Genomic DNA, 11,882 nt, shown 5'->3' with positions numbered 1-11,882 from the left:
ACATGGGATATACCAAAGGAAAATTGAGGAATTAAGAGTGTAGAGGAGTGAATACACATCGTGATAGATGTATAGGACCAGGTTGTGGTTAGCTTTAGTGATTTATAGATAGGTCCCAAAGTTAAGGTTATAATGATCCGCTAGCAAGTAGTGCCTGTTCCTACCTCGCAATGCTTTACAGATGACAGCAAGTAGTCGGGGACATACATGGCTATCTCGAATAAAAAGAGACAAGGGAGATAACTGGTGAAAAAAACCGAAGACCTGCGGTACTTCAATCACGCAGGCTTTTCAAGACGTGCTGCTAAATGATCCTTGAAAACAAAAGCCAAAAAAATCAACGTACTCAAGACGTCGGAACCTCTTCAGAGAATATGAAGCGGAACCTACTATACACCAACTCTATTTTATCGTTTTCTGTTTCCGAATTTTCTCGTCCCCGTGAGTCGCGATCCCACATTGCTGATTTTTTTGTTGTTTTGATTCCCTAAATTGTTGATTTTGCCGAACTTGCAAGAGAAACCCTCAACTTCACTTTAGCCGGGGGCTTTAGGTCCCTATAAATAGATAATGAGGGATGTCTTTCCTCTCGCCGCCATTGAGAAGCGTGTTTCCCGCCCCTTTGGAAGGCAATGCTCGGACTCGAGTTGATCGCAGCAGGAACCGCAGCGGATGCCTTGGTATCCGACCGTTGCATTGTTCTGTAATTGTTACTTATGTTTTGGTTTAATTGAGACCTCGAAGTGCCGACAGCCTGGTTTAAATGGATTGGTGGCCCAAATTCGAGTATTGGTTGTTACAGAGGGACAAAATTTGGTTTCTGCATAGGATTGTGGGTGGTGTGCTAGAGTTCTCCTTTGCCCAAGCGAGGTTTGTATTTTGTTCGGATGAGTTTGGTCTGAAGATAAGGCGTGATATGGGGGCACCACGACTTGTCTGAAAACTTGAGAAGCTGATCTTGACTTCTTTAAAAGTGATTTCGATGGAACAGCTGTATAGGTTATTTCACCTTTTCCTTGTGAGGCATGCAGAAGTTTGTCAAGTACCTTAGCCTATTTGCTCATTCTGTTGAAAGGGAGCATGGCAAAATCACCCAAGAAATAGGCTACTACAGTTGAGTCTCTTGGGACAGGGTAAACGACGTGGCTTCCCACTTGGGTTATGTCTCCCCTGGTTAATTATTGTCCCAATAACACAGTCTTTGAGGGCAGTTCTTGAAAGCACTGTAATCAATGTAAGCATCAACAGCCTCAAACGCAAGCTAGGCCAACAGAATCAGCGTAAATGTAACGTTAGACAAGATTCTCAACAATCTGCTCTGCCTCTGACTCACTGCTCTTCGCCCCAAACGCAATAGATGCAGAGTCATCACCCCTCCAAATCAACCAAAGTCATCGTGGAAGCTCGTCATCCAGCGGCCCCCCACCGTCACCTCCATAACCGAGCAGCGAATTTGTAAACCCCCACGCCGAAGCTCACGCAATACGGGCAGATAAAGTTGTGCAACCCCAGGATGCGGAAAGTGCTGCCCTGACAGCGTGTCGTGCGCTAGGGCTGAGATAGTGGGATTTAACCGGAGGGTCTGCAGTATCTGGGAGGCAGATGGAGCGTGGGATTAGGGTGATAGATAGGGGTATTAAAGGACTTCCTTTGTGCCGAGGTTGTACGAGGGTTTTGGATGATGGGGCGCAATTGGGGAGGGAAGTAGGTGGATAGGCCTAAGTGTAACCGTGGGATGATGATTAGAATGGTTGGGGTCGATATTGAGATTCGGATTGAGAGTATGGAGGGGACGACAGGGAAGTGAAACACAAAAGATTTTACTGAATGCGGTGCTGAGAAACCACTGAATGCGGCATAGGGAAATGATGGGAAATGGTAAAAGAATTGGCTTTAATACGGATCGGGTAGTGTAGTGCCTGCTATTATTATTGACCGATATAGAACTCGTAGGGAAGACAATGTGCCAAACGTAAGCCGTTGAATTTGGAAGCAACTTGATGCTATACGCCCTAAAAGACGGGTACACAATACATAATGATAATTTTATCAGTCTCACAAGTACCTGTGGCAAAATGTTTGTGTCTGATTATTATTGAATTTGAAACGCTCATAGATGGATAAGACGGACACATAACTGACTCCAGTCTTTACAAACACCTCGCTCGCTCGCTTGCTCAACCATGCCTCGCTCCAGCAAACACTAGCACTGTCAAAATCCCAGCGACCCCAATCAGGGCAAAGAACTCAAATACGCAGTAAAATACAGTTGATCAAGACACCCCATGGTATCTACTCGTGATCACCTCCATGACAAATGAAATAGCAGACCCCAAAAAGAAGAATAGGCTAGCTAATGTAGAAAAAGAAATGGGAATTATGAAGAAATGGGAATTATGAAGAAAAAGCAAATCCCTTTTTGAACTCCGTGACCCCATGCGTGCGTGAGCGACGGCTGTACCCTGTAATGTTGATACCGTCGTCGAGATCGATTCGGACCCTCCTCTTATACGCTGTCCAGTCCAGCTAGCCGAGAACGAGAATAGGGGTCGCGAGAAGCGACCCTTTATCCACACGGGACCGATCACATTGGAATCCAGCAGTCCCCGTCTCTCCCGCCGTCTCGCTCGATACGTATACACTGCTCCTAGCCCCTTTTCCAGACTTCCTCACAGCGCCAGCCTATCTTCGGATAGAGCAGGCGGTGCTCCAGCTCTCAGAAGGGTAGTTGACAGGACTTGGTGGGGGTGGAGCGGGTGGTGCGTAATCGTTCTCGTTGTCCCGCATGACAAATGTATATGGGGATTGAGCTTTCGTGTTCAGTGTGCTGGTGAGGCACAGGCTGATATCTTGTTGACCGAAAGAGGTGTTGGTAAGGAGCGGAGAGCGCCGACGTGGAATGGGGGTTGTAAGTGGCGTGGGGGTTTGGGAAGGCATTTTGATTGTCTGTGACTTTTCGTGGAAGATTTGACCAGAGTTGCGATTCTTGGATAATGAGTTGACTACCTGGAGAATAGCGATTTATGGAGTTGGTTTTCGGTAGGTTGAGCTGAAGAGGCTGTTAGTCGGTGTTGGATGCGGATGTGTTGCATCGCAGATACGCAGGGCTGAATTCAGTTACTCACCGAACAGTCAGAGAAGCTGCAGTAGGATTGGTGACCAAGCACAGAATGTAATCTCCGAGTGTCAATGACTCTCACGAAAACGGTGTTGTTGGAGGAGGCTGATTTGAGAGGATTTATTGTCAAACGAAGGAGCAGGATGTAGTCTTTTGTATTCGTCTTGAATTGGAGACAGCGGATGATCGTCTTTGATGCAAGCAAACCAAGAAGAAAAAGAAAAGAAGGAGGAATGCCGTCGGGGGCGTCGATCAACTTTATCTTGCAAGACCCATGCCAACGGACCATCTCATCATCCCTTCTTTCCCAGCCCATAACCCATCCTCCCACCCACAAAAATGAAATAAAATAATAATCATAACCCAAAAAGAAAGTAAGACATCCGGACCGCCGCCGCCTCGGCCTCGCACCATATCACCCTGCATGTATCCCTGAACCCGGCGCTCACATCCCAGTAATAGCTCCACCAGTCCAGTCCGTTGGGCAGGCGATGGGTCCTGGAATGTTCCTTTTACGGGGCCTGTCATACGCTGTAATCTCGCTCCACGCTTCCAAAACTTCCAAAACTTCCAGAGCCGGGGTGACGAGACAGGCCAGCCTCCCGTCTGCCCCGGACTTCCCACCGGTTGGCTTCCCCGGCTTTAGCTACCTTAATGCTTTGGGGCGAGGTCCGAGATGTTGGTATGGTTTGGTTAGAGAAGTGAGTCTAGGCCAAAGCCAGTCCAAGCCAAAAGTTACTTGAGGGAAATATCGAGTCGGAATCAAGGCACCGTTTGTTGTTACGATTATGCTGCATGCCTTATGTGAGCTGGGGCACCCGAGCTGGGGGAAACAGAACGTGGAATGCAATGCAAGGCTAGGGAATTCAGCAATCCAACCCTAAATTCTTCTGTCCGTCTGTTTACCCTGCATTCGGGACTCATGGACGACGTTCCTAACTTTTGGCTGGGTAATTATTGTCCACAGACAGTCCGATCTGGGTCTAGCCTTTGCACCACCTGAGAACTCCGTGGGGTTTGAATTTAGGGCATGGGGAAGAGACAACCAGGGTCTGGGGTCAATCGACACCCTTGTTAAACACCTGTACTCTACCCGCCAGCCATGCAAATCCGCATCAAAGCACACTCAGGCTTCGCTCGCGGTTGGTGTTGAGAGAGGAATGTGATGCCACCTCACGAAAGTGCATGGCATGCTCGCCATCGGTCAGATTTCCAGCGATGGGATGGCATGGGACAGAAGACGATAGGATATGAGGCTGCAGACGTGCAGCGAGGGAAGCAGGTAGGCAGGTTTGACGGAGGAAGAGGGGGAGCGGTGAGGAACGGTGCAGCAAGTAGGAAGAGGGCATCAGCACATCACCGCTTTGTGGTGTGTTATGGCAGCATTATTACGGGCGACGTGTGCTGTAGCCGGCCTAGACTAATTGACTGTCGGTGCAAGGAAGGCCGACGACTTTGAGTCTTACTGTATTGTCGATGCTTACCCCTTTTCCTTATTCGTGGGGTGCTTCGGCATCTCGTCTCGTCTGTCGTCTGTCGTCAGGCATGGATGAACAGCTGGCTGCTGGCGAAATAATGCACCTGGGAGATTGGCCGGAATTTTCAAAGCTTCGCAATGTCTCTTCTATTCCTTGGAAGTAAGACTGTGGGGGTTGGTCTGGGGATTTCTGAGGCTTACGGGCCGGCGTGGGGGTGTGGAGGCATGTCAGCACTTGGTTGATAGAGGAATGTGGAGGTTAAGAAGACGGGAGTCAAGGGAGGAGGATGAGTGACAGACAGCTCAGCTGGGAAGGAGAAGGCAGATCATCTTAGCCTACTCGAGTATCTTACTGTACTTCTCATCCAACCCTACCCCCTTGCAAGCAATTAATCGGATTTCGATTGCAGCCACTGAAATCCAAGGGCGTGCTGGGTTTGCTCTGTTTTACACTTCTACATTGGGCACAAAAGGGGAAGGTCAACTAAACTTCCAGTAGAGTCTAAACCCCTTTTCTCGTTTTCGCCAAGGCACGTCTCACCTGGACTACTGACATCCCATCCTATGATATTTGCGACAACTTACACGACTCATCAAAAAGCCAGAAACAAGACCGCAGCGCAGCGTCTCAAATCAGAAACTAGAGCGGCTGGTATCCTGCTGCGGCCGAATCTTAAACCCAAACGAATACGTACAAAGTATGCCGACCACTGATACGCTCGCCATCAACCACTCATACGACTCTGAGAACGAGTATCATAAGATTATGGACTGCAACCTTAGCTCATGTCATGCCATCTTGTACTTTACCCCTTCGCTCCTGTTCATTCCGCTCTGACAAAGCCCAAGCGAGCCGAACCGGTGCGGCAAAAGCAGAAGCAGTAAGAAGGCAAAGCTAAGTACCTCGTCCCATTCGATCCGGAAGTTCCATAACGATGACAACACTATAATAACTCAAGAGGAATTTCGGTACAATCGAAAACAGGTTATGTGCTCTTTCGAAAAGCAACACCCCGTTTGCGATACATGCCTGAGTGTTGGTAGCCATAAACAGTTTCAAGGATATATTACTGGCTATTCGGCTGGCTGCCCTCACTTCCACCGTGTTGTCCGTGGGCCACGAAGATGTGGCCAGCCACTTCATCATTTCTTTTAATACGGCAATCAGATCGGGATTCCGGGGGCTTGGACACAGATATCCTCACATTCTCAATCCATTTGTAAGGAACATACGATTTACACGCATGTTCGTGCTGACCTCATTCCCGAAACTGGTCCTTTCCTGGTATCCTAAGGTATGCAGGAAGGTCACTAACCGCATGAATGGCCTCCTGCACCCCAGCTTTTTGAAAAGTTATTTTCGTTCCTGTTGCTTTCAACTCAAGTTCGGCGCTTCACTTCCCTGCAGCGACCGCAAAGTTTCGGCGATTTCTCAACGCCGTCGTCGATTCACACCGAGGGCGCGAGGCGTCTTGAGATGCGACTCCTGGTAAACTACGAAACATTGGACCAACCAGCCATTCAGCGGTCGGATTGATTTAATCAAGCACCGATGGGCCAGGTTTCTGTGCCGGTGCTGCTGCAACTATATGCTCTGCCTTTCAAGTGAAAACTATACAGTAACAAAACCCCTTTCATTCTCCGCATTCCAGTGTATCCTGGAATATATCTGTCTTTCTCCCGCTCCGCCTTCTCCTTTCGTCCCCGCAATCCCCAGACATCCGATCTCCCGCACCATCCCGGCGAGTCCACGTTGCAGGGCTCGGCATATTCGACAGAAATCAAACAAGGCCGCAGGCTCCAAGCCTGCCTGTGTTTTTTTAACCTTTCGGAAGTTTGAAAGTCTGCCGGTAGCCTGATCCCTCCCGTGGTGATCAGGGGCCGAGAGGACTAGAGTTGAATCAAGATGGCGCTCGCTCGTGTGCTGTCCTGCCGCTTGTGGATGCAGCTTCCCTCAATAAATCGGCAGTGATGTGTGTCCCGTGAGTTGTGTATCGTTGCACTTAGGCCTCAATCCCTTGCATGCTGTTCTGGTATGTAGTTCGCGTTGCAGGCAGTTGGGTGTCGTACGATGGCGACTTCACATTTCCGAAAACGTCGATGGCTTTATTTACCTCCTTTTTTGGCTTTGATCCTGGTTCATTGAATATGTGATGGTTGCGGTGCGTTGTTATTGAGCTGGGTTGGAGTTGGGGTACATCCAATCTCTCAGGCGATGCTAAATTGGGGGGGGGGGGCTAGAATTGCACAGATGGGAGCTTAAAGCTCAGGACTTAAATTAAGTGCCTCAAAAAAGCGAAGGAGAGTGACTGCAGTGTTTTTAAAGGGATATTCAGAACTGAAATAAGTTTATTTCCTCACAGGGAAACAATCGAATTATCGCCCCTCAGCCCAGAGATCCCATTACCAACACTCTGAATTTCTATACATCTGTGCTGTCTCATTCCTCAATCCTCTATTTCACCTTTGACTCTTCACAGATCTCTCCTCTAGCTCCTTGTACAGTCATGTATTCATGAAGCTTGGAACCAAAAAATAGAGGAGGAATGGCACCCAGAACCCAACTCGGTGAATGAATTGTTGTGGGACTCACACCACTTCCTCGTCGTATCTGCAGGATATACTTTTCTTATTCTTCATATTCCGACGGTTTGTTGATATGTCAAACTTCCATTTCATCAAACTCACGAATCCATTTGGACGGGGTCTAACCCAGCTCCTGGTGCCGAATTTCCATGCCGTCTGGTTATTGAGCGTAAAATTGCGCTTCACAACAACGAACGACAATCTTCCTTTCCTATCGACGATCTCTTACTTGAACAAAAATCTCTTCTCACCAAGCCCAAATTAAGCTTTATTTCGGTACTCTGATTCTTCAGCAGCAACACTGCCTGGACCAGCAATTTCCTCGCTGGACAATTCCCGAACCCATTTTTGCTGAAGGCATAGCTCTATTCTTCAAGATATATTTCAGTGTTCCGAGATACTTATACCACGGGCTCTAGACGCAGATGAATACTCAGAGACAGTGATTGTCAATATCCAGGGGCTACCGAATACATACCGCTACCATTCTCTGCACTCCTCTCGCCATCCCCATTCAAGCTGTGCGAATGGTTACTAGAGTGTGAAATTTAAGTTCACAATCGATTCTGTGAGGTTGATCTAACAAATGATGTGTGTTCATTATTACAGAGCATGGTATAAGCCATGCTGTACGCATATTTTCTGGGAAGTCTCAGTACTGAGACTTTAAACCTACCTAGTACTCTTCCAAATTGATCCACGAATGCATTGACAGACGCTACGAAATGGCCAACTCAATAACATAAAGCACACATAGAATTTTACAAACATGTTTATTGTTATTGCTCGCTGTACAGATATAAAATTCGCGGCCGCTTGGGAAACAGTATGTATTCAACAAGGTGCCTTGTCTGAAGTCATGCCCAGAAGATTACTTCCCGTAGCTATAAATATAGTACCATGATACCGTATAGCATTAAACTCTAATGAAAAGTGCGAGTTGCTTGCAAGAGCAGTAGAAGGAGGCACTGACAATGGTGTTGCGACGTCGTGAATTGCGAGGTTGAAGGATAGGTTCGATACACTTTCCTGCACCTTCTTGAACTAGGTATCTGCGGTATCGTTGCGATCGTATTCATAATCCTTGTAGGATTCCATGCTGTTCAAGAGTATTTGAAACTTTGCATCTCAGGGACAGCAGGAGCTTGTATAATGCCATCTTCGAAAGGCGAAAGGCGCTCCGTTGTTTTCTCCTGGATAAGCGAGACTTGGCATATATCAGTGGCAAGACCGAGGAGGACGGAGGTGATAGTGTTGAACTTCATGAGGATTTCTGGATGTGAAAGGTTTGAGGTATTGTGTTTAGCTACTAATATTGACCTGAACTGGATAGTGAAGGCTGTGGAAGTTGAACGAAATAATGGGATATTCTACGGTATTTAAACAAAGTATGCAATGGAAGGGCCCAAAATCTTGCCATATCCCCAGTCCCAAAACCAACGTCTACCTAAGTGTGGTACACGCAGACGACTCCCAATTTGATATCAGATCAACGAAAGTTGCTATCACGCTAGGAGGACATTCCAGCCGTTCTTGGACATATACCCGTGCATCTGCTGCCTGCAAGTACACACCCTGCGATGCAGCTTTGAAGGTCAGTTCCACTAATGATGCGTTGCAAGCAAGAGAATCCGGGATGCTTTACCCCGCTGAAGTAATTGCCATCAAACTGTGGACGTTGCCGACAACTCAGCCATATCCAGCGGAACCTGTTATACATAGGTGTGCCACCGGTAAATCTGCAACGGCGTGTCTGTGCAAGTACGTCTCCAATGTTGGTTCTGAATTCGGTCTCGGGTATACCATACCTTTATCCGACCAGGGAAGCTTCTCTCCATACCTAGGTCCTCTCGTGTCCCTTCTTACTTTCCACGCAGACAGCTTCAACCTCTACTCGAAGACACGTCAAATTGTCCAACAAGGAACCATCATGCAATTCTCGTACCAGGCTCTTAAGTTATCTTCTTCCATCGAGGAAGACAATGCAGGGCTCCCCCTCGAAGCTCCGTCGATGTTTAAGTCTGTACTCAGGTGGTGGAAAGTTGCTGTGCATGTGTTTGTTTGGGCTTCTGAGCCTCGTCGTGTTTCTCGCGTCGTTCAGAAGCTCCGACTGTGGCGATCAGCAATGTGTAATTCAGCTCTCAGCGTATTGTAGGTACATGATTCCATATAAGAATGTCACTGATATATATCAATAGCACCGGCGTTGAAACATATCTCGTTCGAGAATCATTATTTCGATGGCTTCTACGACACATCTCCCTTCAAGGGGCAGCCAGATGCTCCACTTGATGACGAATGGAATAAGTTGATTAGAAGTCAGTACAGTTCGATCAAAGAAATGAAAGAAACAGTTCTGACCCATAACTAGGCGGCTATATCTGAATTTCACAGGATGCCATGACGGAGAAACTGCACAAGAACAGCACCTATGTCACTCTCCCCGATGATCAAGGCGGTGGTTATCTAGGAAATCTGGAAGTCTATCATCAAGTATATCAACACAAGCCCACCCTCCCGGAGTCATCGCTGATGATCTAAATCTAGCTGCACTGCCTCAATTTCATCCGACAATATACTTATGAGGACTACTATCGAGATCCAGCACGTTTACCAATGGAGTTCACTGACTCTGACGGGGTGCTACGGAATCACGTTGGTATGTTTGGTTTGCAGCAACATAGCTCTTCTCGATTAGCTAACACATCTGAATGAAGATCACTGCATAGACTATCTGAGGCAGCTCATCATGTGCACAGGTGATGTTGGGGTTCATACCTACTTCTGGATGAAGGGTCGCGACTTTCCATTTCCAGATTTCATAGTAGAGCGTAAGTGTCGCGCGTGGAAGAGTGTGGAGGAATACGCTATCAAGGCACGTGGTAATATTACGCTGCCTACCTCATGGAGCATTCGAGCATGACCATCCATAAACGAATCCAGACAATAAAGCACACTCAACGTCTATGCTCAATACAAGTGAAATTGTAATACTGCGAAAAAGTTCGACTGCTATTCACGGGTAGAGTTTCATTCTTATAAGCCTTCCATTCCAACCTCAGGATGATTTATTCGCCGGCCGCAACATGCAAGTATACCTGTAAGTCCCTCCACCACAAGAATCATCCAGGATCGAGTCCACATGACCCTTGACCTCGAATCCAAACTTCTGATATACGGACACGGAAACAGGAGACGCTTCCACCAGCAAGCCAGTCCGTTCTTGTCAGCAATTTGGACGGCCCACGCAAGCTGCAAACTTGCAACACCGTGTCGCTGGTGCGAGGGGCGAGTCCCCATCATCTTCAGATCTTATGAATGGTCAGATGATGTTTCTGAGGGAAAGCGGATCTACCTACGTAGTTGCGGACAATTCCCTAAAATATGTTCCCGCACTTCATCAAGCTTTTCCGTGAACTCTATCGCAAACGGGTCATTCAGCCCTTCAGGCGTTGAAGGTGGCCTGATCTCGACACCCGCTGGTACATCTTGCTAAGATGTCAATAATGGACTTACTCAAAATTAGGGTGTGGAAATCACTTGCTTCCAGGTTGTCGCAGAACATCCCCCGCATTCGTGAATGCGAATGACCATTTAGAATAGCTTATAATCTTTCCAGACTCGCTATCAACCACTTTTTTGTAGTGAGCTGAAACCGCACCGTAGTTACCCGGCCAGCGTGAAATCACGCCAGCGACTTGCTGATCGAATGATACGCCGGGAAACAACGTCTTGTTGAACGGGTCGTCGTAGAAAGCGCTGATGTAAATATCGGCAATGGTCACGCCATCTTGGAAATCGACGTCCTGCAAAAGTAGTGGCATATTTTAGTGCTGCAAACGTAGGAAATTGACGTAGGAGCTATTGACACAAAGCTCAAGGTATTCCTCAGAAGATGGGAAGTGCAAGCCTTACATCACTTAATCTCCATCTCCGACCGCATCGATTTACCCGGCCGATTGCTTTTAGCCGCGGTGCGGGCTCTAATGGAAAGACTGTTCCAATCTGCGTGCAAAAACGGACCTGGACCAGAATAGGTCCCTTTTAATGGTGAATGTATGTCTATTCACTCGCATATACAGTAGTATATGCAAGTACAATATTTCGTTTCCGCAGCGGCCAAAGAATACGCAACAGCGATTCAGACAGCTATAATAGGCAAGTGTCTCCGAAGTCAAGGGATTGTTGGTTTCCTTCCTGTGGACATGGTGTGCAGATATGGAAACGAAGCATTTAAACCTTGCATACAGTATGCATCGAAGAAGCTATTTCCTAAGACGCTTGGCGAGGCTTGCACAGGATGGAACATGCATACCAGGGCCGGCAAAAGCGGAAAATACTGTAGCACCGCCCGAGCCTCTGCATGCACACTTCCGACTTATGTATGCGCTGGCGATTATTTTCATTCCACGGCATGTTGGCGCGAGTCTCGCGAACAAGCAAAAATTTCGGGCGTGGCAATGCCTCAAGCCTGAGATCAGCAGATCAGCACGCCTTTGACAATTAGTAGTGCCCGGCGTCAGAGAAAGGGTGAAGCGAGATTCCGGCTGTGATAAGTCGAAGTATACAATATCTCGGCATTGCCTCTTAGTCACTACGAAAAAAGTCCTTTGGTGTTGTATTATTTGTATCACGATCATGATATTCGTGTTCTTCTCTATGATAAACCTATTCGCTCGTCCTATTGCATAAATATCAGGG

General features: G+C 47.5%; 2 protein-coding genes across 2 annotated transcripts; one reads left to right on the top strand and one right to left on the bottom strand.

Moving 5' to 3' along the window:
• Nucleotides 1–8,571: 8,571 nt before the first annotated feature.
• On the top strand, nucleotides 8,572–10,104 carry ONS95_003101 (uncharacterized protein; the record flags this gene model as incomplete). Its single annotated transcript, XM_058496390.1, has 5 exons — nucleotides 8,572–9,310; nucleotides 9,380–9,534; nucleotides 9,576–9,674; nucleotides 9,729–9,840; nucleotides 9,899–10,104. 5 exons carry the CDS (start codon nucleotides 8,572–8,574, stop codon nucleotides 10,102–10,104), a joined length of 1,311 nt encoding a protein of 436 aa, XP_058353641.1.
• Nucleotides 10,105–10,198: 94 nt separating this feature from the next.
• On the bottom strand, nucleotides 10,199–11,071 carry ONS95_003100 (uncharacterized protein). The gene is made up of 3 exons (XM_058496389.1): nucleotides 10,726–11,071; nucleotides 10,541–10,669; nucleotides 10,199–10,492 (listed from the first exon to the last, which is right to left on the bottom strand). Exons 1-3 carry the CDS (start codon nucleotides 11,003–11,005, stop codon nucleotides 10,218–10,220), a joined length of 684 nt encoding a protein of 227 aa, XP_058353640.1. The 5' UTR covers nucleotides 11,006–11,071; the 3' UTR covers nucleotides 10,199–10,217.
• Nucleotides 11,072–11,882: the final 811 nt, after the last annotated feature.

Source organism: Cadophora gregata, assembly GCF_030347475.1.
Source record: "Cadophora gregata isolate MNR1 chromosome Unknown scaffold_12, whole genome shotgun sequence".
Classification (NCBI taxonomy): Eukaryota; Fungi; Ascomycota; class Leotiomycetes; order Helotiales; family Ploettnerulaceae; genus Cadophora; species Cadophora gregata.
This window is presented reverse-complemented; position numbering and strand designations above follow the sequence as displayed.